Source organism: Salarias fasciatus, chromosome 12, assembly GCF_902148845.1.
Source record: "Salarias fasciatus chromosome 12, fSalaFa1.1, whole genome shotgun sequence".
Taxonomy (NCBI): Eukaryota; Metazoa; Chordata; class Actinopteri; order Blenniiformes; family Blenniidae; genus Salarias; species Salarias fasciatus.
In genome coordinates, this window is record NC_043756.1 from 29,539,998 (window position 1) to 29,553,498 (window position 13,501).

The 13,501-nt window shown below is 40.8% G+C and overlaps 3 protein-coding genes across 3 annotated transcripts in view; 1 reads left to right on the forward strand and 2 right to left on the reverse strand.

The window, feature by feature from the left end:
- The first annotated feature begins 1,682 nt into the window (after positions 1 to 1,682).
- On the forward strand, positions 1,683 to 2,840 carry LOC115398507 (probable ADP-ribosylation factor GTPase-activating protein AGD13). The gene is made up of 2 exons (XM_030105312.1): positions 1,683 to 1,714; positions 2,401 to 2,840. The coding sequence occupies exon 2, from the start codon at positions 2,403 to 2,405 to the stop codon at positions 2,793 to 2,795; it is 393 nt and encodes a 130-aa protein (XP_029961172.1). The 5' UTR covers positions 1,683 to 1,714; positions 2,401 to 2,402; the 3' UTR covers positions 2,796 to 2,840.
- Positions 2,841 to 3,722: 882 nt separating this feature from the next.
- Positions 3,723 to 10,155, reverse strand: LOC115398314 (GTPase IMAP family member 7-like). Its single transcript, XM_030105008.1, has 2 exons — positions 10,111 to 10,155; positions 3,723 to 5,548 (listed from the first exon to the last, which is right to left on the reverse strand). The coding sequence occupies exon 2, from the start codon at positions 5,535 to 5,537 to the stop codon at positions 4,044 to 4,046; it is 1,494 nt and encodes a 497-aa protein (XP_029960868.1). The 5' UTR covers positions 5,538 to 5,548; positions 10,111 to 10,155; the 3' UTR covers positions 3,723 to 4,043.
- A 531-nt stretch (positions 10,156 to 10,686) lies between these two features.
- LOC115398254 (GTPase IMAP family member 9-like) overlaps positions 10,687 to 13,501 on the reverse strand; it is a 29,141-nt gene continuing 26,326 nt past the window's right edge. Inside the window, exon 5 of the mRNA XM_030104936.1 lies at positions 10,687 to 10,698. Within this exon, the coding sequence (XP_029960796.1) occupies positions 10,687 to 10,698 (12 nt within the window). The remainder of the gene's footprint in view (positions 10,699 to 13,501) is intronic.

A 13,501-nucleotide genomic window follows, 5' to 3' on the forward strand; every position in this document is an offset into this window, starting at 1 on the left:
TGTCATTTGAGAATTTGTGAAATAATGTTTACCTCTTACTCATAAACTACTTTTAAAAGTGGATACTTTTGCTTTATAAGTAACTGAATCAGTTAACTTTCGTTTTACTTATGTACTTATTGTAGCGACCGCGGGGGTTGCTAGGGGTCGCTAGAGGGCTGCTGCCCCAGAACTGAGAGTTTCGCCGCAAGGGATTGTGGGAGGCGGGACTGTTTGGGCCGTTCTGGGCCATTTTATGTGTTCTGTGTTGTTTATTTGTGTTTCCTTTTATTGTGGTTGTGTTGTGTTTATTGTTGTCGTGCCGTAGCCGTGTTTTCATTTACTTTTATTTTCACACGTGTCGGACCGTGGGTCAGGGGGCTGCTGGGGGAGTGACATGGGGCCTACGGCTGCCATTATGTTTGTCTCAGTGTGGTGTGTGAACTGTTCTCTTGCTTTAGTTTGTGTCACAATAAAAGCTTGGTTGAGCAATCCTCGCCTTGTCTTCTTACCTACAAGCTCAACGCTACATTATATACGATTTTTGGGTGAAATGGAGTAGCCCATCTTGTTGGATTAAATAACCCAGCACGTGTCAGGTCCAATATGTAACCAGTGTTGGGTTGGAAAACTACCCAGTGCTTTTGAGTGTAGTCACTTTAGTCTGAATGTGGGTAGATGAGGAACTACCAGGCTCTGTGCGGAAGGTACATCTTCATTTTCCTCTCAGTTGTCTTCAGCGGATTCATTAGCATCCACTTCTGGCTGGAGAAGAAAACGACATAGAACTTTTTAATGGAATTTGTGCTTTTGTATGTGTTATTTCATACAATCAAGTACTTGCTTGTTTAAGCATAAATATGCATGAGCACATACAGGCACAAAAAAAGGTTTGCTCCACATATTGTTTTGAACTCTGACTATTGTGACTGTTATGACAGTTATTCTAATTGATAGTAGATGCTCCAACACAGACACTGAATCTTTAACTCATTGTAGGGTTAGGGTTAGGTGGGCTGGGGTTGGAAACAGTGAAACACATGTCTGAACATTGTTTTTGTTGCTCTACAACAACATCTGCACGAGTTTGTCCTGATGTAAGAAATGAACCAATATTTCTTTTTTGAAGCTATAACTTCTTGACAAAGTAGTTTGCGTCCAAGGTTTTGCCATCGTAACAAATTTTGCTGCCTAAAATGTCCAAAGCTCTAAAAACAGAAAAAAAAGTGGTACAGAATTCAACCCCCGGCTTTCTTGGACATAAACATCCCATGACATCTTAAAAAGATTCAAAGTAATAGAAAGAAAAAGTTATTAGTTCTAGGTTTAGTTCAAGCATGATTTGTTGCAAGAGGGTTAATATTACTATTAAAATACACCTAACCATAAAAAAGTCTAGAAATATGTAAATATAAAGTGCAGCAAAGAACTTTGCATTTATTTGTTTCACAACAGAACACAACTTGACTAAAAATCTGAAGGAGTAGAACTTTTTTTTTTCTGTTTGATTCCGAGAAAGAGGAGAAAATAGCAATTTTATAAACCTTGAACATCTGTGTGTTCTGAGTGTGAGATAAGTTCAGAATAAATAGTTTTGACATGGTTATATAACGGTGGGAGAGTGGCAGGTTGTGCCGTGACAGGGAGATAGGAAGCTGATAAAGAACCGAGCCGGTCTCTAAAAACCTGAGAAGCAGCAGAGAACGACGTGACAAACGAGAGATTCGTCGCACAGGTGAGAGCTCACTTTTGCTTTGATCTGAAATCACATTTATACCAAATGAGGCATAACGACTGACTTTTCGGCAGGTTGAGTTGCTTGAAACTTTTAGTCTTTAAAAATGAAGTATTTCTGCTTTTTGTTGTGCTTTCATTTTGACATCGAAGCATTATTTTTCAGCTGTTCACTTTCGATTTTACATTTGAAAAGTTGGTAACACTTTACTTGAAGCACCTGGTATAACACATTATAAGTAGTTATAAACACTCATTAATGATCACAATGCCTTATAACCCATTATACAGCACAGGGTTAGGGTTCGGTCCTGATGTTATAAAGCATTGTGATCATTTATGAGTGTTTTTAACTATAGTTACACAGTGCTATAATGTACTTGTGTGTTAAACAGGGGTGCCTCAAGTAAAGTGTTACGGAAACGTTTGGTAGGTTTTGTGTTAATCGCATGTTCATCGCAACTTTCAATTGTTTTTCATTTAATAGTTTTTACATGTTTAGACTTTTATTTTCGGAATTAATTATTCGTTGACTTTTGTATATTTGAAGTTTGAGTTGTTTTGAAGTTTATTTTGTTCTTTCTTAATTCTGTTTAAATTTGGAATGCTTTAATTTTCTTAGTATTTTTTTTTTTTGGATTTCTTGATTTTCAAGAGATTCTCACAGTCCCTGTTGTTCCTCTGCAGCCATGGCCTCCGGTCTTCACTTCCTGCTGCTGCTGCTCCTCTGCAGCGTCTCCTCTGAGGCTCGCCTCAGGATCTTCGAGATATCAGCCAGCGACCTGCCTTCAGACATCTTCGGGATCACCGACGCGTACATCAAGGTGTCCGTCGGCTCACAATCGCTCGGCCAGACAAAAGTGAAGGACAACCAGGTGAACCCCTGGTGGGAGGAGGAGTTCTACTACTCCTATGCCCAGCAGGACGACGTGCTGAGGCTGGAGGTGCACGACGAGGACACGTTCTTCGACGACCTGCTGGGGATCTGCTCCAGGCAGCTGCAGTACGGAACGCACCGCTTCGACTGCTTCCTGGAGGAAAAAGGAGTCCTCCATTACAGCTACACTCTGGACAGCCAGTAGGCTCGTCGACGCTGACGCGACCTTTGACCTTCTCAAATGTTCATGTCATCCAGTAAAGTTTGACCTCCTCTGGAATAAAGCCTGAAATTAAAATCTCTTTTCCAAAGTCTCTTCCTTCATGAAACGCTAATTAAGACTTCACCGCAGTGAGTTAATCAGTGAATTATCACTCAACACATTTCACATTTTTACTGATGGTTTCAAATCTCCCAGAATGAAAACTTTGCCTCCTACAAGGTCAATCAAAGTACTGAGATTACACTACACCTGAAAAAACAACATCGTCACTTGCTACAAGCACAGCTCCATCAACAACCGAGTGGCTGCCACCTCTGGAAATTCATCAAGATAATTCCCTCAACATGTCAACATTTTGGACTTGAAAAATACAAAAACTACACAGCAAACAAAGCAGGGATGGGACAGACTGTGAGGATAACAGGAGATTTAATATTCAAGCAAAACGTATAACATTTCTCATAAAGGTTAAAAAAATTCAAAATATCAAAACATTTTGACTTTAAACTTTTATCCAGACTGTTTCTTCCATCAGAGAACTAAATATCTGTAACAAACAAATAACCTCTTCAAGGTAAAAGTCAGTTCTGCGAGTAACACATGTGACATGTTACAGTAACCAGTGGTGTAGTCCAGGGTGCACGTGGTGCATGCACCCTTTCATTTTTCAATCAACATGATGTACATCCTCTTTCAAAGCTTGTGCTGCATTGCACCACTAAGCACTACTTTTTTCCCGAGGATGACAAAACCAGTCGGTAACCCTAAACCTTTAATCCTGTAACCCTAAACCTATTGACAGATTTTTACTAAATAGAGTAGTTTTCATGTCATTGTTAAAAAGTGGGATGCTGTATAAGAAGGCAAAAATCAAATGTATCCACATTTGCAGAGACCGCTACACCCCTGACCCAGCTAGTTTAGCAAGTAAACACCTCCTTTTTAAAATAACACAAGAAATTCAGATACAGGTGCAGATACAGAGTGTTCTGTCCACTCCATGACAGAGCACTGTTAGAATGTGATTATTATACAGTATTATGGATCACACAGAAAATACCGTGAACATTCAATATAGAGCACTGAAAATATCCCACAATGCATCATGAAAACTAGACTCAAATATCCTTCCCCAAGGAAGTTCAGTTCCTAACAGCTGCAGACGAACCTGAACAGTTCCTCTCTTTCTCTCTCTTCCAGACTTTATTCTGCACTGAAAGCAAATGTGGCTCATAAGATAGTGCAATCACCGTGTTTGTTTTTATCAAGGAGTTCTTGGATCAAGTCATTCAACTTTTCCTCGTGTTCTTTCTGCAGGGTTTCTTGTTCCTCCATCCCATCTGCAGAGTTCATTTCCTTCTCCTGTTTTTTCAGCAAACGACTGATTCTTTTGACATTTTCTCTCTTCCTGGTGACACATTTCATCAGGTTTTTGATTTCCTCTCCTCTTTTTTGGTACTTTGTCTTGAATTCGTTGCACTCCTCTGCTTGCTTTCTGGCCTTTTCTTCATATTCATCTTTTATTTTCTGCAGTGAGTTTTCATACGCCTCCTCAAAGTCTTTTCGCTCTTTTTCTTCCAGTTTCCTCATTCTTTCTTCTTCTTTTTGAAGTTTTGCTTTTTCTTCCTCATGTTGTTTTTTCAGTTTTTGGATTTCCATGTAATGCTCCTTCTGTTTTTGCATGTTTTCTGCAAATCTTTTCTGCCTGTTTTCCTTCTGTTCCTTCTCCCAGGCATCTAGTTGCTCTTTCATTTCTGCAGTCAGCTGCTCCAGCTTCTTAGTTTTTGTTTGAAATTGCGATACTTCATAGCTTTGTTGTGACACCCGGTGGATTGCCTCTTCCTGCTGTCTTTTCCTTTCCTCTTCTTCTTTTTCTCTCTTTTCTTGTTCTTTGAATTTTTCTTCGAGCATTTTGATGTTTTCCTCTTTTTCCTTCAGTTGATTTTCCTTAAGTTTTATCTCCCAATCAGTTTCTTTTTTCTCCCACTCTGTTCTTATTTTCAGTGCTTGTAGCTCCCTGTCATGTTTTCTCCTGAGGTCTTCCATCTCGTTTTTCATCTCTTCTTCCTTCTCCTTTGGGATCTTTTCCATTTCTTTCTTTATCGCTGCCTCAGCTTGCAGCATCTCGTTGGTGAAGCAGTCCCCTCCGTTTTTCTCCACCATGGTGTTGATCTTCGCTATCAGTTCACTGACTTGCTTGCGGTTTTGTCTGTCTGAGTTATCAAACACATGGTATCTTCCTCCACAGTCAGAGACGAGCTTCTTGAAAGAATCTTCACTTTCGTTGATGAACTGTTGAATTGTCCATCTTTCATTTTTCAGTGAATCTCCTCTGGTGAAAAGAATGATGGTGAACTTCTCTGAATTCTTTCCAAATGCATCGTTTATGAGTTTCAGGGTCTTCTTTTCCTGCAAAGTAAACCGTCCGATTTGTAGCACCAGTAAGAAGACGTGTGGTCCTGGAGCCAGAAGACTGACACATTTCAGCAGCTCCTCCTGAACCTCATCATGGGACAAATTGTTATCAAACAGTCCAGGAGTGTCGACCACGTGGACAGCACGACCGTCCACTTCACCCACTGCTTTCTGACAGCATTTGGTGACTGAGGTTAAAGAAATCTGAGTTTTAAACTGGTTATTTCCGATGATGGTGTTTCCTGTGGAGCTCTTTCCATTGCCAGTCTTTCCAAGAAGAACTATTCTGAGTGGCTCTGGTCTCTGCATCTCTGTCACACCTGTGGAGTAAGAAAAACTGGATTTACTCATTTTGACAGATTGGCTTCAAAAATAAAGGCGCATATAAAGTTTTGAACTGTAAATACTGTCAGAAGTAGATTATTAATGTGTTTTTAATGATTAATATCTGTGAAGTGAAAGCCAACCACCAACCCTTCCCATCCTTTTACACAATAAGAGCAGTTCTATACCTCTTTTCCATCTCTTTGATGGAGGTGTCTTCCACGTAAGATTTTCAAACTAGGTCAAACCAGGGAAAGACTGTGGTAATGCTACCTGCGCTTAGTTTAATACAGTAAAGTTGGTGAGAGTTCATGGTGCATTCAAATGCAACTAAGTTGTTTTCTTCTTATTACCTCCGCCAGGAGGTTACCCAGATAGCATACGGATGTGGGCCACTTCAGGCAACAATCTGGCACTGTAGGCATTCTTCTGGGCCGCAAAAAACAGATGTAAGCCTAAACTGGCCCATGTGGTAAATACTACATTTGGCCCATACCTCATAAAACAAATATGGCCCATGTTTGGCAAATACGTGGCAGAGTAGGAAATAGTTATTCTGTAGGTGAACCAAGGCTGGGCCACATATGGTTCAGTACACGTGGCCCACCTTTGCTGAAACTCATTTGGGCCACTTTTGGCCGAAAGACGGCAAATCAGCATCGACTAATCTGGATGTGAGCCTGAAGTGGCCCACGTGTAACATGGTGGGGTCCATACTTTGTGAAGTACAAATGTTGCAGGGCAAGAAAAGACAAAAAAAGCTATGTTAGTTTGCTTCTCTCATTGAACAGCTGTCCACTATCACTTGCTCCTAGTTGTATCTACAATTTCAATTAGCAGACACTTTTGTCCAAAGCAACGTACAACAGATATAACATACAACCATTACACTCACATTTAAAACTAGGGACAAATTAGGGTGACCAATTAATCTGACATGCATGTTTTTGGACTGTGGGAGGAAGCCAGAATTGGGAACCCATGCAAACTCCACACAGAAAAGCCCCAAGCCCTGGCCAGTACTTGAACCCAGGACCCTCTTACTGTGAGACGAGAGCATTAACTACTACGCCACCATGAATAGCTATGCAAACTGCTACTGCTTTTCTTTTGTCCAGATCATCCATTATTAACTAAACCATAAACATAAGATAAGATAAGATAAGATAAGATAAGATAAGATAAGATAAGATAAGATAAGATAAGATGACTTTATATTCCTTTTTCAGTGGAATCTTCCACGATGTACCTGAACATATCACCCACAGTGACAGGTTTTTTTTTTTGTTTTGTTTTGTTTGTTTGTTTGTTTGTTTGTTTTTTGTTAATGAAGTCAACTACTAAGTCTGTATGCCGTGAAGGATCATATCTTTAGTCAAACTCTACTTTCCGTTATGGTTTTTCCTGCTTCAAGTCGGAGTTTTCCAAATTACCGAGTCCTTTAAATGCATCATATTTGAATTGACGAATGGGCACAAGGAAGCAATTGCTGCAAACCTGCAGCTGTGACTTCTATCCAGAACAGAAGAGCAGTCATGGTGAGGTAAGTCCCTGAACAAAAAATAAAAGAATGAATTAATCTGTCTGTTGGAAACATTTAGCTCTTATTGTTGGAACGTTACATTGTTTTGTCAGGTTGCCAGTGCTGCAAAAATGTTAGGTAGTTAACATTCACTTTTATGTAAGGATAAAGTGACCAGTGCTGAAAAGGCGTGCCACACAGCTCACATGTAAGCCAGCTACAATACCTATTTTGCAGTATACGTGTGATGCTGTTCTACAGCAGAAATCAAGATGAAGCTGTCACCATATGTAAAAAAAAAGAAAAAGAGGGTGAAGTACAGAACAAATCTCCCCAATTCTAAATGAATTGAACTCTATGTTTTATTACTGTAACTTCAGGTTAAATGTGAAGTTTGTCAGAGTGTTTGATCAAACTGCTTTACTCAAGTTCACTTGGCATGTATCAGTGCCATCTTTCATTGTTGTCTGAGCAAGCAGATATTGGGTCAGTGATCAGATGCCTTCAGATTAATTTAATTTAAAAAACCTTTTTTTTTGTTTGGTTTCATGATAAGGTTTTTGTAGTTAGCACTTCACTGCAACCATGTCCAGTAACCACAGAGCTGCTTTACTGAGTCAACAAAATATGTTCTTTTGTGCATTTCTTAAAGGGCCAGAGAAGATGAGACGATGCTGGGGCCGTGATTGTTTTGCAGTGAGCGTTGGAGGTCAACAAGTGTTCCACTGAGTCAGAATTTTGTTATTTTTTTATTTTGTTTTGCCTATTTTGGGGCACAGGTTAAAAAAATAAAGGATCATTAGTTCTCTACTTTTCACAAGTTGTTTCTCGTGTCTGGTTATTTCTTCATTTCTTCAGAAAGTATCTTCATCTTTGACCCTGATGAGTCCCAAGACTGGACCACTGCATGCCACCATTTAACACAATATCTGGAGGTACCGAAATAATATGTAGCCACAAATTCACACGACACCAGTTCTGCTTCATTTATATGATGTGTTCATGTTTGACCTAGAACTTTGTCATGGTGTAGGCTCGACAAGATCTGCCCAGATAGCAAAAATTTTTCAGCCTATATCTGGCCCATACCTGTCATGTTCACACGGCCCACGTACCCCATGGAATGATGGCACTTGGGAGGTCCGCTCCTGTTTGCCAAAAGTGGGCCACTACCAAGCCTTTACAATGCCAGATGTCAACCAAAACCAGGCCAAATAAACCAGCACTCACCCAAATTTGGGCCACTAGCAAAATTCTTTTGGCCCATATCTGGCCCATACCTGACATGTTCATACGGCCCACATACTGCATGGACTGATGGCACTTGGGAGGTCCGCTCCCGTGTGCCAAAAGTGGGCCACAACCAAGCCTTCACAATGCCAGATGTCAACCAAAAACAGGCCAAATAAACTTGCACTCAACCGAATGTGGGCCACTGTATGCTTTTATTCTGGCCCATATACGATATGGAATGATGGCACAAAGGTGGTCCACAGTTGTTTGCCAAAAGTGGGCCACAACCAAACCAGCACGGTGCCAAATGTCAGCCAAGAGGAGACCAAAGAAATCAGCACTCACCCAAATTTGGGCCACTGTGCACAAAAATTTTTTGCTCGTGGCCCACATTCGGTTGAGTTCTGGTAGATTTGGCCTGTTTATGGTTGACATCTGGCATTGTGAAGGCTTGGTTGTGGCCCACTTTTGGCCAACAGGAGCGGACCTCCCAAGTGCCATCATTCCACGCGGTATGTGGGCCATATGAACATGTCAGGTATGGGCCAGATATGGGCCATAAGAATTTTGCTATCTGGGATGGATGGTAAAACTGGTGAAGTTTAAGCACGTTATTACCAGGCTTAAGCAGCTCAATACATCAACAGCTTTTATACAAGAGACACGTTAACTCAGAGATGATGTGATGAAGATATAAAGAGGGTGGCTAGGCAAAGTGCTGGCATCCTGTTTCCCCTTATGCTCTGGAGGGGTTATGGTATTGATACACAATTTGGTGCCTTTCCAGGTCAATCATACCATGTATGATAAAGCTGGTATATTTGTCCTGGTTCAAGGAGGACTATTAAATAAACAAAAACAAAAAACAAAAAACCAAGAACTTAGTCAATGTTTATGGCCCCGATGATGATAATCCATCATACCTTGAAAACTTGTTTTTACTGATGGCCAATCCACCAAGTAAAATAACAATAGCAGGTGACTGAAATTGTACTCTGGACCTGAAGCTCATTCGCTCATCAGGAATAGATACTTCACATTCTCTAACAAGGAAGAAAATTCACCCATAGCATTCTGAAATCCTGTATTGATGATTTGAGCAGGACGTCTCCATACTTAGCATTTTAAACCGGATGTAAATGTGATTGGCCGAGCCTGTCATATGACGGCATCACATGGACAGAGGAGGCGCTATGATAGGGCGATTTATGCAAAATTTTATTCATCATCCATCATGCTTTTAAATTTAAATGAGAGAAAGAAACCAACAGTGTCCCATCCATTTGTAAACGCCACAGAAGGATTTAAGTACTTGGGCATGAGATTTATGCCATCTCAGCTCCGCCAACAATGAGCCCATGCTCGCACAACTCTCTGAAGAAATCAGCAGATGGACCACATCTTGGACCACCTCTCCATCATCCCTCTGTTTGCTCATGAGGGATTGGTGGGTTTTCTCTCTCACAGTGCCTTGAGATGGCTGAGTTGTATTTAGTCCTATTGAAATAAAATGGAATTGAATTCTCTGCCACAGCTAAAGAGCAAAATAAAATCAGACTCATTTTCAAGGGTAAATAATCCACCAAAAACATATTTCAGATTCTACAGGATGAATGATTGTAATTCAGTCACTTACACATCAGTAAGTTGCTTGTTGTACTTTCCATATTCAAACTTTGTCCTGCACACACACACACACACACACACACACACACACACACACACACACACACACACACACACACATGCTCACTCACACGTACGCCTCACCATGTGATTCACTTTCACACACGTATAACTTACCAGGATCGTCTGTCCAGGTTTTCACTTTTGGAAAACTGAGTGATACTGGAGAGTCTTCATGGGAGCTCAGATATTTTCCTTTGTTCTCCATTACAATTTGTTTAAGGAGCTCTTGGGGATCTGATTCTTTGAGGTTTTGCTGATATATAACTCTGTTTCGGATTTTGCTGATCAAGTCTCTCAAGGGCAGAAACTTGGACTGGTAGTTATATGGGCCCCGCTCTGTAGATGCTGTAATCAGCACCAATGAATGATGAAATGCATCGTCACTGAAGAGTTGAAGGACTTTGCAGAATGTCTTGTTCTGTTCTTGAGTAAAATCTTCAGGCTGCACAACCAACAGGAGCAAATGGGGGCCAGGAGTAGAGAGTCTCAAACAGTTCTCTACAAGTTCTTTCAGTTTTTTCTCAGAGACTTTGGGAGACACTGTATGTGGAGTGACAATGAAAACAAAGTCATTGATTCCCCATAATTTCACACAATAGTCTTCTTCATCAACGTGTAAATTTGTTGTTCCCAGAAGGAAGTTCAGCACTTGGGTTCTCTGAGAGAAGCTGTTCCACAACACAACAACCCTCACCTCAGGCGCTGAAAGAAAGCAGAAAAGACAATTCACGGAGGACTTTATACGTTTTCTATTCTTCAAGGTGAAGGATGTAAGGCGGTGTAGTTATCACACTGAAAGTCTCCCTGATTTTTTCTGGTCGAAAGCCTTTCTGTGTGGAGGTTGCATGTTCTCCCTGTGTGGGGGTTGTATTCTCTGGGTGCTCTGCTTTCCTTGCACACTATCAAAATACACACTGCGCAGAAAAAAAGCATAATTCGGGGAACCTTTAGCGGTGTAGAGTAACTCTGGATGGATGGAGAATGAGCAACTGTTGTGCTGTGTCACTGATTTCTCTGCAATATTTTCAGTATTTCCAGAGCATCCCTTTTGAAGGATTATCTATTTATCTGCCAGTGGAAACCCAGCTGGGACCTGCTACATTTGCATTGCATTGTTGATTGAAAATTCAATTTTCATAAACTCTGATGAAAACTTGATGATTAAATGAAAAAAAGCAATGTTAATATGTCATAGAAGATCCACATATAGTACACAAATGGAAGTTTGTTTGTTTTTGTTTTTTTAATTATAATATTTTTTTTTTTTTTTTTTTGGGGGGGGGGGGCGTTCTCTTGTGCAATCTAACTCTATTGTCTTCGCCAAATGTTTGGACTTACCAGATTGTGCAGTTGCCATTGTTTCCTCTCAGCTGGAGACATTTAGCGTTCAACTCTAATCCTACTTCTCAGTTTGAGAACCTACAAAAAAACACAAATTGGGTAACATCACTTTGGATTTCTGTTGACACACAGGACTATTATGTACTTTCATTCTTAAAATGCCCATATATTAAAAAGAAATCATACAGTACAAAAATATTAGTACAAGAAACCTTTCCACCAGTTCATTAATATTTATACTGCTTTATCCAGTTCAGGGTCTCAGGGTGCTGATCTGATTCTAAGTGACTGTGGGTGAATTAAGGAAACACCTGGAGAGTGACTCATGTCTTTAAGAGTGTAATGCTGCGTTCACACCGAACGCGATTTTGTGTCAAAAATCACGTCAACGCGAGAAGCTGAACGCGTGTCAATTCTGAGGTCCGACGCTGAACAACGCGGGGCCAAAAGCCGCGTTCACACCGAACGCGTCAAACGCGTCGCGTCTGGTGGGAAGGCGGGGCTTCCGGCCGTATTTCCTGTGTTAGCTTAGCCTCATGGCTAACCCTGTTGAGCGGGTGGCTTGGCTTTATTTACTTAATAAAGCCAGACAACGACGCCGTCGGCGGACAGTACGCCGTGCCTGGGTGCACGATATGATCCACAGACGGTCAGAGTTTGGCGAGTTTCACTATTTGCTCCAGGAGCTGCGCCAGGACGAGTGTTGCTTTCTCCGGTTCCCGCTCCCTGACCTCCATCACCATGGAGACGCTCTCTGATTGGTTTGCTGCAAAATCGCGACGCGTCAAAGTTCAGATTTCCCAACTTCAGCGTCGGACACAAAATCGTAACGCGTCGCAAAAACGCGTCTGGACATGTCGTGACATGTCGTGACAACGCGCCGCGTCCGCGGCAGTCATCGCGGCTGGAACGCGTGTTCCCATTTGTTCCCAATTGACTTTTGACGCAAAATTGCGGAAATCGCGTTCGGTGTGAACGCAGCTTAAGAGGATACCTGGGTGTTAATACAAAGCCAAATGCACAGGAAGAACATGAACATTTCACAAAAACATGAAACTGAACTGGCGATATTTTCACGATGACGTTCTGAACCTCCTCGACTCAGGTTCATCTTATTGAAGGATTGGAACTAATCCCAGCCGAGGATGGTTGGAAGGCAGGGTACAGCATGTCTGAATCCTTCATAGTTTCATTGGTAATCACTTCCTGTGGTCAGTCACATCCATATGGGCTCAATATTATGCCATAAATATTTAGCTTCTGTAAATGAATGTTTGCACACCATTTCAGAGTTTGTATTTGCAAATCAAGTTTTGCCATGCTTTAAAAAAAAGCTTCACGAAAAATGAATCTTTGTGAATCTGTTGAAAAAGATTTGCATGGCAGGAGAAAAGATCAGCATCTGTGAAAAGAAATGGAAGTTCCGTTGCAAATATCCTGTTTTGAGGTGCAAAGTATAAAAACTGCATGCAAGTCTCTGAAGTTGTGGTTGTGAATTCTGGCATGGTCACTAGTTTCTACACATTCACAAAGTTGAATTGGTTTACAAATATAAACTGTGAAATTATGTGCAAAACAAGACATTATGTACAAACCTTCATTGACAGATGCAAAACACTTATGGCATGATATTGAGCCCATGCAGTCATTCATTAACTTACACACTCACACACCCTCACATTAATTGAGGGTGCTTTGTAAGGTGTTCAACCCCACTGGAAGTAATGGTAACACTTTACTTGAAGCACCCCTGTATAACACATTATAAGTACATTATAGCATCGTATAACTATAGTTATAAACACTCATAAATGATTACAATGCTGTATAACATCAGTACCTAACCCCAACCCGGTAACACTTTATTTGAAGGCCCCCTGTATAACACATTATAAGAACATTTATAAAGCATTATAATGCCATTATAACACGTGTAGCTATAGTTATAAACATTCATAAATGATCACAATGCCAGGATCCTAACCCTAACCCTAACCCTATGCTGTATGGTGGGTTATAAAGCATTGTGATCATTTATGAGTCTTTATAACTACTTATAATGTGTTATACCGGGGGCTTCAAGTAAAGTGTCACCAATTAAAACAATGAAAACAGACTTTAGTGAGGGCAGGTAATGCTGGTGCTGAAAAAGCCACATTTAACA